This window comes from Drosophila montana, unplaced genomic scaffold, assembly GCF_035044405.1.
Source record: "Drosophila montana isolate Dmon_TW-CO22-7 unplaced genomic scaffold, ASM3504440v1 contig_3266_1, whole genome shotgun sequence".
Lineage (NCBI taxonomy): Eukaryota > Metazoa > Arthropoda > Insecta > Diptera > Drosophilidae > Drosophila > Drosophila montana.
In genome coordinates, this window is record NW_026998148.1 from 97,168 (window position 1) to 115,276 (window position 18,109).

General features: G+C 39.4%; 1 protein-coding gene across 15 annotated transcripts in view; it reads left to right on the forward strand.

The window, feature by feature from the left end:
* The window catches only part of Cda5 (Chitin deacetylase-like 5), a 38,639-nt gene extending 21,255 nt beyond the window's left edge, over positions 1-17,384 (forward strand). For 5 of the 15 annotated variants that reach the window (XM_064690479.1, XM_064690476.1, XM_064690481.1 and 2 more), the window contains 11 exons: positions 3,249-3,799; positions 3,868-4,064; positions 7,359-7,851; positions 7,940-7,986; positions 9,462-12,311; positions 13,776-13,862; positions 13,921-14,114; positions 14,250-14,478; positions 15,123-15,560; positions 15,620-15,818; positions 15,903-17,384. In XM_064690479.1, the coding sequence (XP_064546549.1) occupies positions 3,452-3,799; positions 3,868-4,064; positions 7,359-7,851; positions 7,940-7,986; positions 9,462-12,311; positions 13,776-13,862; positions 13,921-14,114; positions 14,250-14,478; positions 15,123-15,560; positions 15,620-15,818; positions 15,903-16,079 (5,259 nt within the window). In that variant the 5' untranslated portion in view covers positions 3,249-3,451 and the 3' untranslated portion in view covers positions 16,080-17,384. Of the gene's footprint in view, positions 1-3,248; positions 3,800-3,867; positions 4,065-4,096; positions 6,832-7,358; positions 7,852-7,939; positions 7,987-8,312; positions 8,814-9,461; positions 12,312-13,775; positions 13,863-13,920; positions 14,115-14,249; positions 14,479-14,670; positions 14,897-15,122; positions 15,561-15,619; positions 15,819-15,902 lie in introns of those variants that run through there. The other 10 variants (XM_064690486.1, XM_064690477.1, XM_064690478.1 and 7 more) reach the window with 10 other exon arrangements.
* The last annotated feature ends 725 nt before the right edge of the window (positions 17,385-18,109 follow it).

An 18,109-nucleotide genomic window follows, 5' to 3' on the forward strand; every position in this document is an offset into this window, starting at 1 on the left:
GTTCGCAATGTAAACTAGTATATATAAAATTTAGTCATCGGTTGAGTTCCTCAATTTTGAGCTTCTTAGGTTAATAATATGTGTGAAGGCATTTAATGTAGCCTTGTACCCAGGAAGTGACTGTAACGTTGGTATATTAGAAAGGAAAATCCCAACTGCCGGTCACAAATTTTCTGCGCGCATGCAAAGTAATCGCTGGTCAGCTCTCAAATGTTGGTAACAAAAGAAACAGCAACAGCGTAAACTGTAGCAAAACTTGGGTTACTCGCCGAAATTGTGCCTTGAGGTCTCTGATACGCCTTCCCGTTGAATTGTGCAATCGATTAAAAACTGAAAGCTGACCAATGGTTGTTTTCAATTTATAAAGTGTGCGTTTAATTGTGAACCGCACCTAGCGAGCTAGACGACTCTAGACAAAAAAAATTAGCTGGCAGGCGATTTCATATTTAATTTGTAATTCTTAGTCGAATTATTTCGCACTTCTATCAAATGACACTAATCAGCGACAAATTTAAATAGCACTTATAAAGAGCATTAGTATATTGCTGTGCAGAATCAACCGCAGTTGTATTTTATTAAATATATAGAATTTAAACCTATATATCAGAGTATATAGTTTATTTCTCAACAAACTAAAAGAAAAAAATTGTCGTTTTTAATTTGTTTGGATAAGGGTGTGGACTTATTTTAAACGTTTTAAATTAAACTCATAAGTTAATGACCTAAATAGCAAAATTAGTGCCCGGAAGCCGTAAGTTCGCTGTATTAAAGCAACATAAATTTGCGCAAATTGACAGAAAAGCGTATCAATAGATAGTATGTACAATTCAAATTGTCCGAGTATTTGTGGGGTTGCCTTTTTATGTGCAGTATAGTACTTCACTTTCAATAAAGTCGCGTAATGTGCTGCTCTTATTTTTGAACAAGTAGAGCAGCAAAAAGCGAAGCAATCGACAAACGGCGAACAAACTCACAAAAAAAAAAAAAAAAAGCCAATCAGGCTTATGGCCGAATTACTGTACATTGCATAACAACCCAGCCACGCTCTAACTCTGGCTAAGCAAATCCACGTAGACACTTTGTTTAGTGGAGCAGAAAGTACAAACAGCAACAATGAGTCGACAGTTGTGTTGCCAAGTGTGTACTGGCACTGGCTAAGACAAATGTCATCCCAGGCGATGGCGGCTTTATACTTTTGCATGGCCGATTGCCATTGGCACGTGATTAGCTTACATTTTGCGGCACTGCCAGCCAACAGCATATATCACTCAGATAGTCGGTCAGTGCTGCGTTTGTCAGGCGAGACCGAAAGCTTTTGCTCGATAATTGTACAATTTGTGGTGCGTGCTGCATGCTAAATAGATCTTATCTACCAGCCTTGACATGATTGCTCACATTAGAAAAACAAACACATAAACAAAATAGAGCACTATGGGAGGCCTGCGCCTACCTATGAGATGCTCATCCATTTTTATCAATTATTTAATATACAGGCATCTCACTCAAAAAAATTCATGTACCAAAAACTACGGCCTTTTATCCTAGTTTTGAAATAGGAGACCAATATTTAAAATAAATCTAAAATTTTTTTTTCTGCGTTTGATATGGTAGTGTCAACTTACTATGTTTTGTTGTCTCTTGTTTCTTTTTATATATTGATATCATGGCATTCAAATAAATGGGCCGGCATTAGTTACTGTGCTATTGATGCTGATCCAAACGTGGTCCCCTTTTTTTAATGGGTTCAAAGAAGAAATGGCTATATTCGGGAATCGTCCCATCTGATAGTAATTAGATGTCTATATGTATTTAGAAAGACGCATTATTATTGATCAACATGGAATCAACGATTCATGTACGCCCAATTATAATAATGATGAAATGCCTAACGCGGTAATTGTAGCCATATCTGGCTTAGAAACTATTAATGGGTACAATAGAAAAGTGAATGTAAATTTGTTTGGGAAAAGGTGTCTCTATCAGGCCAAATATATTGTATTACTTGAAAAATATAAGGTGCCTCTCGTGCCGTTTCATGGCTGGTCAAAAGTGCAACTTAACTTCGAGTAACCATAACTTGTTTTTGTTTGTAAAATGCTCACGTCGCAATTAAAGTGTAGCATTATAATGCTCAGTTGCAGTCCGGCGCTTGTGTTTATAAGTCAGTGTAGGTGGGTCATAAAGCGATTGGGTAAAGGCTCCGCAGCACTGTCCCAAGAAAACCAAGATTTATATGTATATATAAATATATATATGTATATATATAAAAATAATAATAAAACAATTTTGTCGATTGCATAGCTATGGTTTACATTCTAAGCATAAGGTTTTAAACCAAAACCGAATTGAAATCGAAGGTTGACTGATATCGTGTCGAAACGGACTCCTTGCATAAATTTACTATGTTGCAATTCGGTTAATTTATTAGCTGTGGTTTTGAGCTGTCAGTACAAAAATATTGCAAAGCAAGATATATGCCCAAAATGCTAAGCAATAAGAGCAAAAACAACTTCCGCCCCAATTACTAAATTGCGCCCATAGCTTGGGCGAGCCACTCAAATTGGTCGCACCATTGGCTTAAGGCTGTGTCTCAGTTATTTTAGCTTTGTTTAAAATTTCGTATGACTTTGATTGCAACGAATTGGTTTCAATTCGAATTCAGCTTCAATTGTTTGAATTGCTAATCAGTTTTAGTATTTGGTTATATTTTTTTAACGATAAATGGAACCGTGTGGGCTTGCGACTGGTTTTCTGCGCAAAAGGTTATTTTATATATATACTCTGTTCTCAAGGGAAGACGAGTATATTAGTGTTGAACTATATAGATTTGTTGAGACATTGTTTAAAAAAAATTTTTATTTTATTTTAAAGCTAGTAAAGGATTTGACCAAAAATAATTTATTTTGGCCAAAATCATATTTTAACTCCAAAACAATTTACAGGAAAATAATGGTTAAACTCACATTTTTGTATGGAATCGGTCATATTTTTGAAGGTTCATTAAACCATGAACAGAAATAGAATTTGAAAATTCTTTCTCTTAATAAAACTGAACCGCCAGACAGAATCTGTTGTTTACTTTGATCTGAACAGCTGAGACTTAATTCTAACCAAATCAGTCGGATTAGGGAAGTAAAAATAGAACTAAAAACAGCAAGTTAATTTTACCAGATATAACAACTATAAATGTTGAATTAAAAAATATGTATGTACTAAATTATAAATATCTTGTGTTTTATCCTTTGCAGGATTGACGAATGCACAAAGCAAACGGGCCCCACGCGTCACCAATTCACGCAGTTTTGGCACCAATGTTAAGTCAACCAGTTCAAATGGTGTTAGCTTTGACTGTCCCGAAGAGTTTGGGTATTACCCTCATCCCACGGACTGCACACAGTATTACGTATGCGTATTCGGTGGTGCGTTACTCGAGAGCTGCACTGGAGGTCTAATGTATTCGCATGAACTGCAGACTTGTGATTGGCCCAGAAACGTGGGTTGCGAACTGGTGGACAGTGGCACGTCGGCCACCTCTACCGAAGTAGGTGGCGCCTCACGTAATAAGCCACAGCAACATGTTCCCAGCCGCATTCGCTTTGGGGCCGCCTTCACCAGCCCTGCAGCTACACAAAAGACAATCACAGTTCCCCCACAGTATCATCGTTCACCTCCACAAATCATACAAGCGCAGGTTCAGCACATACCACCGCCACCAGAACTGGCCGTATCACCAAATCCGGTGGTCACGTCACGAGGACAGCCAAAATCGCTTCTGGACTCGCAGGAGGAAATAGCTAAGGTAAACCACGGCCAAAAGGCAGCAACGTGAGCTCAAATGGTTTTTTTTTATATCTATATACCATACAGCTCTATGCCGATGCACAAGAAACACTGCCACCAGTTGAAGAGGAGGAAAGCGATCGTCAGCAACGTGTTTATCGTGGCCAGCCGAGTACTGTAAGCCAGGTACAGCGGGACCGCGATGGCATCCTACACCAAGCCAGCATAAATGCTATACCCAATCATGGAAAAATTGGGTCCTACACGTTCGGAACAGTTTACAGGTAAGTTCTGTGCCATTTAAATTCCGCTCAAATGTAGTGCTTCATCTGCCGTCGCTTAAAAACTAAATTTATTGTCTATTGATGGTAATTTACTTTTTGCTTTATTTTCAAAAATGCATAACTGATTTTAAATTCTTTTCAACCCATTTTACTGCTCTTTTTTCTTATAAAATGCATACTGCACTATTTCTATATTTTACTTCAAATGACACAACAACCGACTGAATATGATTTTTGGCTAAACTCTGTACGCAAACAGCGAAAGCTTGGACGACGACGTGACAATCGAACACGAACTGTCACATAATCGACTTGATGTAGACAGACGACGCAAACGACGCGATGTTAGTGGGTTAATGTCAACTACGCCAGAGGAAACAGCTGCCTCTACTACTGAAATGTCCAACGATTCAAATACCTCTAGCGAGGTTATGGAGCCCGATAGTGCCAACAGTACCCAACTGGGCAGTGGCGAAGCGACGAATAATTCCAATAACTCGAATAACTCACAAGAGCAGTATGACGAGGCAGTGCCATTGGTCTCTCAACTGCAAAAGTACTCATCAAAAATCAGTCAATCTGAGATTGGCTTTCCTAATACGGACGCTGACTACAGTGAACTTGTCGAAGACAACAATGATACTGCAACAGGAGAATCAAAGCGACGAGCTCGTCAATTGCGGCCTTATCCTCATCCAATTGCTAAGTGGCCGGCGCATAACTACCGATCCGTTGACACACCAGTTCAGCAGCCCTATATTCAGAAAAATAGCTACAGTTTCGGTAGCTACAATCCCTATCTCACTCCACCAAGCCAGCAAACTCACACCAATCAAAACTATAATAAACCAAACCCAGGTCCGGGATATAAGGCTTATCCACAGCAGCTACAACAGCCGGAACCTGCTGAGCCGTATGGAAAAAAACCAACTTTGGTCTACACAGGTTATAATTTGTCACTACCGCCGCCTCCGTTGGAAGATGACTTTCGACCCATTGCGGGTAACTACTATGGTGCAGCCAGCTCAACAAGCTCAAGGCCGCCAGGTGGTTACCAAGAGCAAACGAGCCAAGCCGATTTACTACCCTACCTTATACAACAGCTTAAAGAGATCAAAGAACGCAGAAAACAAATACAAACTGAAAACTTTGCCTACTTTCATTTGGACAATCAACCTATTGCCCCCACCGCGCACAGCACCACCCCACGGCCGTCATTCGAGTACTTTTCCACGACTAAGTCGACGCCCCAAGTAACACCAAACAGTCCATATGCGCAATACAGCACCATGGGTGGATTTTACAATAACAAACCGGATTATGTGCCAAGCACGTCAAACTATTCTGGCAAACTGATATCTCAGTACAGCATTACTCAAAGTCCGGAGCCACAGAGTACGACAGAGAGCAATTACTTTCAGTATAATATTATTGCAAATCAAAAGATGAAGGGCGTATACAATACTGCCAAGCTGAATCAACTAGAGCATGCCGCAGTAAAGGTGCGACCACCAGTCACGCCACTGCAGGTGACACCCAACTTTAATATCGTTTCGGCGCCTAATTTAGCTTACAACAAGCCTAATGTCCTGCAGCAAATACCTTTCCGAGATTTGTCACATTTGCCAATCGGAATCAGCTATGCTTCAAATACTTCCATACCAGAATCATATCAGACTTTTACCAAATCTATCAGCTCCACTGTGCCTCCAAAGCCGCCGACAACTACCAAGCCTCAGATGACAAATTTTCAATTTAATATTAATGAATTTATGGCAAACCTAAAAGCTAGTGATCTGGCAAGTTTTAATCCGGCTGTAAACCCATTAATTAAGTACTTTAAGCAGGTAAGCAATGATGGAAGTGGCAATGTTCGCAATGCCTTGATTCTTCGCCGACCCGTCAGCAGTTCGACGCCAACTAGCACAATTACAACCCGACCTCCTTTCAAATCCAATCCGACGCCTGCAAAAGCGTCGATTAGCTCAACTACACAAGCGTCGACTACACCCATTCTTAAAGGTTATAAGATTTTCGTAAAGAATACGCAAAATCAGATTAACAAACAAATGTCTGAACCAAATCAATCAACGACAACCAGCACACCACGTCCACGGAGCAGTGGCAGCAGAACGACCACCACTCAGAAAACTGTTGAATACTACGACGAGGATTACGATGATGGGGTTGACGAAGACATGCTGCCACCGTCACGCATGCCCCCCTACATGCCCATGTCAGAGACTATGGCACCACCTCGTCCACAAGTCACAACTAATGTGCCACCCACGACAACGCCGAGCAAAATTCGCCCCAATGTACAAACAGGATTTATGGAAGCCACAACAACGCGCCGACCCTTTCCAAATTTTTCGCAACTCAATCAGCCCAACACAGGCAATGGAGTTCCTGCGTTCATCAGCTTTCCCAGTGACATATTTCAAGAATTGAAGCAGCGACTGCCACAGTTGCAAGGATCAACAGCCGCCAACACTCAATCTACACTCCGCGTTCGCGTTACCAGCACAACAAGCACTACAACGCCTACAACCCCAACAAGAATCCGATACACCGTGCGACCACCACAGCGCATGCGCGGACAGCAGAAGTGGCAGGCCCAAGCTGTGAATAGCACTGACGGATTAGAGCGCACGCAAAATGAAACCGGCCGAGGGGCTGCCTACGCCAAGCCAAGTTCAAGCAATGGTGGTTTGGGCGGCCAGCACTTGAACTCGATACATATCAGCTCAAATACGGAAAGACAAAGGTAGTTATAAAAGTCGCCGAAAATATGCTGTTCAATTATTTGGTGCCGCTACACAAATACACATAAATACGGCGGTTACATGTACATAATTATAAATATAAATGCCACTGCCCTTTAAGGCGCTACTGTTTATACTGTTTATACGTTTACGTTCAGACCTTACCCATAACTAAGAAATCTAAACAGATGGAACTTACCAAAGATGTACAGTTGACTAAACAAATTTTGTAGGGACTGGGCCAATCTAACCGAAATTTCAACCGCTTAACTTCAACTTAACTCATCCTTTATAACTAATACTTTAAGCTACTAAACGATTCCACAAAATATAAAAACCACACAGATTTAATTATTTTTTGATTTCGTTTTGCATTTCTCTCCCCCTTGTAATATATGTAAATTACCATTGTCTTTACACACATACATATGTATTATATAATGACATCAATAATTTAAACTATTTAAATTATACTTGTTAATGTAAATAACTTGCGCCGCATATTCTTCCCACATAATTGTGTGTAAAGAGTTGAGTCATCTTCCCCGTCATCGCTGACGGCGCAAACTTCCGATAACATATTTCTACAACCAAGCTCACAAGCTTCACCGCCACAGTTTGCATCCAATCGTAACTACTACAACACATCCATATTCAATCATGGGGGTGGCTACCAAACACCACAGCAGCCACAGGCGCAACAACAACAACCGTCACCATTTCAACAACAACCGCAACAACAACAGCAACAGGCACATGCCTTACCAAACCCCTATGATTCATCATACTATTCTGTTTACGACGACGATATTGATTTATATAGGGATATTGAGTATCAACAGCAGCAAGAACAGCATCAGCAAAAGTCTCAGCCATACCAGTCTTCAGTGCGTCAACAACAGCAATCAACTTATAGACCGCTAGAAATATTGACGACGCCGACACCACCCCAAAGACCAAGCTACAGCAGCCAGCCCACTTTAGGCTATAATACAGACTATGATGAGGATCTCAATGCACAGGTAACCGTTATTAATGATAAGAACATGTTCGTTTATCTTGACAGTTAGTCTTATTGTTATGCTTAACAACTAATCGTTCATTCAACAGATCGAACAGGATAATGTGTACGATCAACCTACGCGAACTCCGCAACGGTAAGTACTCTCTTCTCGTTTTTAATCGCAATTCAAACTGAAATTCGGTAGCATCTTGTTGAATATATTACATTTCATGCCTCATATAAGTTAACTAGCTTTCAGACAAATTGTAATAACAAAAATTTCAAAATGTTTTGTACCAAATCTATATAATGTTCTTGAGAAATTAAGCTCAATAGCTTGAAAACACCATAAGTTTAGTTAGCTAGCGTGTTCTCGAAAAGTACAAAAGTCATACAACACAAAAACAAGTACAACATACACCAAATGCATCAAAATTGACATACATTTTCATTTTTTAACTGCAACTGCTACACGTAAAGGCTTCTCTCTACCAGGGCCGAAGCGGTGACCATACAAGCCCTGGATACGAGGGCAACTGCCTCGACGACTTCAAAACCAGCTGCTAGGCCTGATGGGCGCAATTACTACGACACATTTACCACGCCTAATACGAACTATGAAGAGGTCGATTACAGCTATTCCAGCTCAGCAGAGTATGCCCAAAATTCACCCGCGGACTACTATCAAAGCGAGCAAACTCATGTGAAGACTAGGCCAAGCACTCAAGCTCCCAAATCAAAAATTACGGACGATTATTATCTGATTGCCAATGATGTCGCACATTCTACTTCAGCTTTTAAAGTAGATCCGACTAAGAAGTACACGACAATGACACCCACACGTCTTCCGATTTCAAAGTCATCTTCAGTACCAATCAGGAATACAAACAAGATTACCACAACAACCACACAAACCGTCACAAAGCCCCCTGCAACCACTACAACAACAACAACAACAACAACTACATTGCACCCTTCCAGGTACTTTCTACACCACAATTAGTGAAATGTCTTACTTCATTTATAAATACCTAGACCTTCTAGCTCTTTATAAAAACCTTTATTTGGCCCACCAATGCCTTATTGGCTTTTAGATGATAAATATTTATAAGCTTCCCATTTCATCAAATCATATGATATTCGATTACCCCGATTACACATAGTTCCGAAATGCAAATCGAGTTGGCTTTAGTAGCACTTATTTATTTAAATACGCGAAACCGAAGCAAAATTCGTCAGTTAGACTTTGATGTTTATTTTAGGCTACAACTTGGCTATATTTCACCCTTTCACACTAGTTTTCTTTGTGTTCTCTGATAGTGTAGTGCAAAATATTCCATAAGATACGAACGCTCAAATTCATTGCATGATCTTCATACACAATATCATGTATGCTTGCATATAATGTAGCAATTAGGTATTTCGCGTATGGCTTCGTGAAGTTCGCATGGCATGCGCTTTATAATAAGATCTAGGGAAGTGATTCAGCGAATACCAGTCCAATAATGAAAACCAAAAGATTCAGATTTATCGTTATATTGTAAAAACATACACATACATACAAATCAATGTGGATATGATACTAACACTAATTTGATTGTTTATTATAAATACACATATCTTCAACAGCTCAAAAACGCATGCAAATAAAAACCTTAAGCAAAATGTTATAATCAAATTAAAGACAACCACATCACCACGTACCACACAAGCACCCAGTACAACAACCCCAACGACCAGCACCATAAAGCAACCTTCACTTCCCACATATGACTCCAATCCCTTTCTCAAATCCAAGCTACAATTTCTGGCCAAGTCCCTGATCAGTGCTGTGGCTGGCAGTCAAAGTCAAAATATCAATGACACAAAAACTCTGACCCAAGTCCAAACTACAGTCACACCTCCAATCAGCGAATCGTGGGCGTCGGTAAATGACAGTGCAAATAGTAGTAGTACTCAAAAGTATGTTGAGACAGTTTACGATGAAAGCCAGAATGTGCACGTCCAGACGGGGGAGATATCTAGTAGTCGTACTTTTGAAACAAGCACTTCGCCCAAGTTTCTGGATTTCATCAATGCCGCAGCTTATGGAGCCAGCAACTTAGTGCGCGCGCCCACAGAGAAGTCATTTAAGACTGTATACACAAGGGAAAATATAAACAACGGCTTTGAAAAAGACAAAACAATATCCACCGAGCAAAATCAAAGCAAACGTATACAAAGCTATGTTCTCTCCGATGTTAAACCCCAAAGCTTTAGGGCGATTACAAACAACACGCCAAGGGCTGCGTCATCGGACCTGTTAGATAGCTCGAGTACAGCAAGACCCAACAAAGCATACGAGTATAGTCTGGAAAGCGGTTCTCACGGATTTACCTTAAGGGCTAAGGAATCATTAAACGAGGAAAACGCGTCTGAACCACTGTTTGAACGTCCTGAAAATGGCCAACGTCTTAAGCCCAACACAACAACAACCCGTTTACCACTTACATTAATCAATCATGTTAGCACGGAGATTGAAGATATTATACCAACAACATATGCCCCGTTACGTATTTGGCGCAACGGTCGTCCAACTATCAAGCAAGCTCATAGAAAACCGACGAAAATGCCAACATTGAGCGTCACTGAACTGCCCAGCACTACTGCGAAAGCAACCACCACAACAATAAGAGCACCTAGTACTTTAGGTACTAGTACCGAACGAGCGAGCTCTGGACAAAGTTTTACATCCCGTGCAAATATCTTCAAGGATAACCTTAACCGTGCTACGAGCAACCCAGGAATGAGATTTGTTTCGCCATATAAGAGCCTTGAAAGTTTGCTGCAAGACGAACGGCTGCCACACAACAGCCTCAGAACAACAACAAGAACGCGCTATGCTCCAGCCTCAATACCGTTTCTCCAAACAACGCCAAAGTCAACACAGAATAACTTTCCTCCTCTGAACACTATTCAAAATAATGCCACCCAATTTGTCATTGAAGCTATGACAAACAGCAATACCCGCAACTTCAGCATAAGTGATGTAATTCTGAGCACCTTCAGTCCCCAAAGACCAGCTCCAAGCATGCCGCGTGCAACCACAACGACCACAACCAGAACCACAACCACAAATAAAATACAAACGGAGGCAGCACTTACTACTACAATTTTAGAACCAACCGTAGCTACTGTAGTGACATCGCCCTCAATCCAGGTGTCTGAAATCGCAGTGCGTGCACGTGGCCGGTCGCGGTACACTGCGGCTACGGTCAGCTATAATTTAGATAGTGTCGACGAGCCGACCACCTACGCCCCCAAATTTAAGATACCCAATAGCTATGAACTGAGGAGCTCCACATCTAAACCATTTTTAAGACGCAAAGCGCATCGTGGTCGAGTTGCTAGCAGCCTCCGGCAAACGATATCCGAACCGACGGCTAAGTCTGGTGAAAAATATGAAACTTATAAGGCAGGTCAAAAGGCCAAGGAGACCGTTTATAGGTATCAAATATCCCCGTCCTCTGCCAAACCGATAACTGCTGAGGAAACAAGTTTACCGAAACGTAACCCAAATGAAAATGAAGCCTCAATCTCAGATAACCCGCGTGCAGAAGCCCTAATTGCACAGCAGCCACTCGAAAATAAACATAACAATAGCATAGAACAGAGCATAAGCACAGATACATCTGCCAGTTCTATCCAAGATGTTCATGTTATATCCGACCGCCCACCTGTTAAGTATCTATTTTCGAACAAATATCGGCAGCAAACGGCAGAGCGTACACTGGCGGAGAGTCTGCAGAATGCCGGCTACATAACGACGGCAAATGGACGAACCAAGTTTCGTGCTAACAATGTGCTGGAGCAACTGCAACATTTTCTTTCCGCCAGCGACAGTGATGAGAGCGGTTCACCGCAATTCGTTGATGAAATTTATGGTTCAGAAATAAAAGCTTCGGTTAATGAGATTAAACCGGGCGTTTCAACAAGCCGAAGTGCTACGACTACAATGAGATCCACTTCTACCATGTCTGCATCACTGCCAACCACACGCGTCCCACTTTTTGCATTTAAGTCGACAGGAAACCCATCCAAATCATATACCCCAACCCCTACTATTAGCATATTAGACACAGATGCAACAAAGGCTAACATTAGCACCCCAGATATTAGTACTGAACCTGTCCCTTCAACAACGACTGCCTATCCCTCTGTAACTATAAATTCTCCACCAACAACACGAGTTTCGAGGGTAAATAACGCCTTGAAGTCGTCAATTGCCGCTGCTGCCGCCCAATCATCTAGCCCGGTCTCTACCTCATCCACCTATCAAATGCCAGGGGGTAGAGCTAACAAATTCCAATATGGCCTTACCTCCAACAGTAACAACAACAACCAACACCAATACAACAACAACAATGCCGCTGTCGCTGCTGTCTCGGTGAAGTGCTCCGATAGCACACTGAGCCCCAAGTGCAACGAAATCCCCTCAAGGTATAAATAGCGATTTCTAATTAACGCTCTGTAGTAGCTGTCACCTCTGCATTATCACTCTCCTGTCTTTTTATACAAATTCACCGTAATTTTGTTTTGAACACAGATCTAGTCTCCTAAAACCAACCCAACAACTGTACTTTTATGTAGTTTTCTTTTCTCATTACCCACATTCACCCACTTTTGTAGAACTCTGGTTGTTTGTTGGCTTTCTAGTATGCCTTTAATTTTTATTAAATTAAACAACCAACTGGCAAAATGTCGGAAATTTTTTCAGACCAAAATAATGCCAAGATCCATTTAAACTACATAGTTTTCGCCTTGTACGTTTTCGTAGATTTTTAGATTTTTAGTGCAAAGATACATAAATACTAAATATTAGCTGCTCTGTAAAATGTTGCAACAATGTACAAAACGGTGAGCATAAGTACGTAAACAAATTGTAACCGTTAGGTGGTGGCCAGTTTAACTCTTCATATATTTTTGTCTATTATTATTGTGATCTTTTCATTTTGATTTAATTATGATATTATTGGCGCACTTTTTATTTTTATTTATACGTAAACGATTATAATTAATACATACCGATGAAAATATGTATGTATGTATGTACAAGTCACAATTATGTATGAACTGAAAAGTAAAAAATTTGAAATTTGAAAATTTTGATTTCACATTTACATAATTTTCTCTCTAATGCGAAGCATGTAAGTATATGGCTCGTAAATAAATAGCTGGATACAAAAAAATTAAATTCCACTAAAAGAGATTCATTACAGCTATAAAGTTATTGAATTTTGATGTCAATCTGCATTTGCACATTTTACTGAGCTTTAATATAGTATTTCTGTTTCTAATTAGCGTTGAGCAAAGCGTGGAAGTTTTAAGAGGCTTTTTTTTAATTTGCCCTAAAATTTCGAATGTGTTCCGCATTAAACAAGTTAAGCATTTGTTTGAGCTAAACCAAGCAGTTCCGCCCCCAAACATGCTACAGAAATTATGAATCCTGTTTTGAAGAAGTCATACAAAGTAAATTATTCATATTTTACAGCGGTCTACAAAGTGAATCAACATCAACTTTAATTATAATGTCTATTATTCTCAGCTTAGGTTTACAGCCCAATCCCGCTACACATACACATAAGTATACTATACATTTCCGGTTCTCACTTTATATAATCGAATTGGCTGCTGATATGAAATGCTATTTTATTCACGTGTACATATATATATATACATATATATAAATACTTACATACTTTTCGAATACATGGGTTACGCGAGGTTTTTTATTAAATAACACTAACCAAGCACATAAATAATCTTAATGTATTATCTTTAACTTTTTTGTGTAACAATAGCCCTTTAAATAATTGGTTGGCAACCCGTACAATTAAAACTATGTACTGTTTAAATACTTTTTTAAACAATTTTTTAAATATTTTTTAATACAATAAAATGTAGAAACAACAATAGAAACCGTGGCAGTGCAATATACACGAATCAGGATCGTGATACTGCTGCCGCTCCTAACAGAGGGACTCATCCACCGTAAGTACCTTGGATCCTTAAATAAAGCAAACATTTTACAAATGATAAACACCCACAGACGGACGCGTCCAACGCTTAAGCCGGCTGGCACAATAGTCTCAAAGGCCCAAGAGTTTGTGGACATTTACAGATATCCGCCAACCCGACCGGATCCAGTATACCCACAGCCCACGCCGGATAAGACGGCTGCCAAGTGCCGTAAGGATGTTTGTTTACTGCCCGATTGCTATTGCGGTGGCAGGGACATACCCGGTAAGTTCTAATTTACGGATTAGCTAGATCGTTGACTACTAATACATTAGGCAAGTCGAAGCTAGCTTGGTTCTTTTTACCTATTTGGCTATGAAAAATGTCTTAAAAATAAATTCATTGCCTAACAAAACATAGGAGGTTTGAATGTATCGGACATCCCACAAATTGTTTTAATTACGTTTGATGATGCCATCAGCACAATTAATATTGATCTCTATGATGAGTTATTTAATAACAAGTCGCATAAGAACCCCAACGGATGTCCTTGGCGTGCCACTTTCTACTTATCCCATGAATGGACGGATTATGGCATGGTCCAGGATCTGTACTCTGATGGACATGAAATGGCTTCGCATACGGTTTCGTAAGTTGCGATTGTCTTTCGCTTCTGGCAGGTCATTTTAACCTAAGAGACATCAACTACATGCGGCAATCATAGTCTTTTATCTCCTTAGCTCTATGTATCTGCTTGGTTTTTATTCATATCATGAACTTTCTATTTTTCTCTACATTCCATCACCCACCACTTCATCAATATTGTCGTCATGGTTGCTAGGCGAACTACCTGCTGAAAGCATACCTCAAATCGTACTGTTGACCTTCGATGATTCCGTAAATGATTTAAATAAACAATTGTATACGGATCTTTTTGAGAAGGGACGTGTCAACCCTAATGGCTGCCCAATAACAGCGACGTTCTATGTCTCCCACGAATGGACTGATTACAGTCAAGTGCAGAATCTCTACTCCGATGGACATGAAATGGCATCGCACACAGTTTCGTAAGTAGCAGACTCTCAGACCCTGAGACAAACACACACGGCGACATAACACAAACACGAAGAACACCAATACAACGTAGTTAACTTAAACGGCAACCTATTTAAAACTTCTAAAAAGCCCCTATTCCATACTCACAGACATCAGTCATCAAATGGCCATGGTTCTTTTCTAAATCTTACTTTCAAAAATAGCTAGTCAAAATTAGGTTACTTTTTTTGTCCACAGTCACAGCTTTGGCGAGCAGTTCTCACAAAAGAAATGGACTCGGGAAATAGCTGGTCAACGCGAAATACTCGCTGCCTATGGTGGCGTCAAGCTATCTGACGTACGGGGTATGCGTGCTCCTTTCCTCTCGGTTGGTGGTAACAAAATGTACAAAATGCTGTATGACTCAAATTTCACCTACGACTCGTCGATGCCGGTCTATGAAAATCGTCCTCCCTCGTGGCCGTACACTCTTGATTATAAGATCTTCCACGATTGTATGATACCGCCCTGCCCGACACGAAGCTATCCGGGTGTTTGGCAAGTTCCCATGGTTATGTGGCAGGATTTGAACGGCGGACGTTGCTCTATGGGAGATGCCTGCTCAAATCCAAGTGATGCAGAGGGTGTGACCAAAATGATAATGAAGAATTTCGAGCGTCATTATACCACCAATAGGTAAAGAGGCAAGATTTTTAATAATACTTCTAGGTGTTAAGGAATACTATTTTATACAGGGCACCGTTTGGATTGTTTTATCATGCCGCTTGGTTTACACAGCCGCATCACAAGGAAGGGTTTATAAAGTTCCTCGATGCCATAAACGCCATGCAAGATGTTTGGATCATAACAAATTGGCAGGCTCTACAATGGGTGCGCGATCCAACACCTACGTCTAGGATCAATTCGTTCCAGCCATTCCAGTGCGATTACTCGGTAAGTGTTAATCAATATCCTAGTACAAATACGCTTGTCTATTCAAGAACCCTTTATGAAACTTAAATTTGTAACACACTTTAGGACCGACCCAAACGTTGCAATAATCCAAAAGTCTGCAATCTCTGGCACAAATCTGGAGTTCGATACATGAAAACATGTCAGCCCTGCCCCGACATCTACCCATGGACTGGAAAATCCGGCATACGTTCATCACGCATCGACAACGAAGTTGTTGAAGAACCTTCGGCACAAAACTGAGGATTTTCAATCTAAACACGCCAGTTAAACCACGCCTATGCTATTAGTAAACTACTGTTCGTCTAGATGTGAGCTTTATACACAGAGGAACAATTGGTATGCAATAGTAGATATTGTCATAAGTAATAGCCCAAAATACGGTATTCACTCGTTGAAATGTTCTTCATATTATATTTATACTATAGCCAATTTGTTGAAGGGCATCGAAAAATGTATTTAATATTTTGATGACATGTTACTTAAATTTATTTATTCCCTTATGATAGACTTATGTATGTGTACTGTATATTCCTATAGTTTGCTACTCCCATGGAAATTTGTATAAGTACTTTCAAAATGCAATATTAGTATAAGTCCTTGTATATGTAAAAGTTACTAACGTAATTGTAGACTCCCATTTAAATTAAAAAAAATGAAAAGCGCGTGTTTCAGGACATTATAAAACTGAGGGTCCATACTCTTTTTTGTGGTTGATTTAATTTGTGATATATATTTTCATCTAAATATGTATCTCTATATATGCCAATAATTATCTGAAACCAGGCAACAAATAATTATAAAATTTTAATAAAAAAATGTATCTAAGCATGTTTTTTTATCTTCAACCTTGTATATAACATTTTATTTAGAATCCGGTGAAGGGGCCTAATACTTTTGGGTATATTTATCACTCTTTATTTCCTAAATATGATTTAATTTCGAGAAAATTCGTATCGTACTATTATAAAACTAAAGATTTTATGTGCTATCCATAATACAATATCAACAGCTCACAAAATCATATGAATATATATAATATCATTTCTGAATTTATAACATTTCTCGCTACATTCTAGTTTATAGCATTTTAACTAACGGTACTAGATAAAGAGCCTAAACTATATGAATTTACGTCATGAACAAACTTTTCAGACACTTAAAGAAATTAATGATCCAATTAATGACCCATTTGTAACGGGAACGGCAGAAAAAAAATCAAATCATAACGTCAAACTAGACATCGTAAATCCATGCAAAGGAAAAGTTTTAAGCAAAATGCGAGCCTAGCGAATATTTTAACATTTAAGCTGTTAGTACTCATACGAAAGTATTAGATGGATTTGTAACGCTGCAAACTCAAAAAGGAAAAATCATTAAGATAAATTAATATTTAATTTAAGTATATTGTATGTATGTGCACACACAAAAAATTTTAAAGCTGAACGCAGTTCAAAAAAATTTAATTTTACCAACGAGTGAATTATGTATTTTGTGCTAATAATTGTAAAACATGTAAAATAAAAAAAAAACAACGTAAGTCAGAAATATATGCATTTTGAATTTCCAACCGATAGGTAAAACTGTTTGTCCTGAAAAAAAAATTTCCAAGAAGTTTGGCAAATTTGCATCGACATCTGGGAACATTATTCTTGGTCAAAATTCATGTGAAAATGGTACCCTCAAATATCCTAAATAGAAATAATTTCCTTTCTATATGGACATGGGTCAAAATTTCCCACCCCCATAACTCGGTCAATTCAATTTGGCATCAAATGTTTGCAACATTATTCTTGTTTTTCTGTTTTGGTACATTTTCTTACAGTCCGATCGGTTTCAAACTCATTTTCAAAGATCGTTAAGTGAATTTATTTTATTCGTACCACGGGCAAGGCCGTGATATATTCGCTAGTAAATATTTAAATGTACACATATGCATACATACCAGTGTGTTTCATAGACGCGCAGTGTCAATGGCTTTCTTTCGTTTACTCTATCCTTCTTACACACAGTTGCTTCCTCAAAAACGCCGTTATAAATGCAAATATGCATGAACTTCGGGCTCAAGGCACTGCAGGCTGCTTATTAATAATACACACACACACACTAACACTGTGAAGTCGGATCTGCGCTCATTTACACAATTATTTCGTTTAAATGCTTAATGGCGCACATTACTTCACTCACAAAAAAAAAAACAGCTTCTAACGCGTAGCAGCATTACTTCACTCTTTTTTGCACAAAAATTTCTAAATAAAGCCGGTCAGATTGAT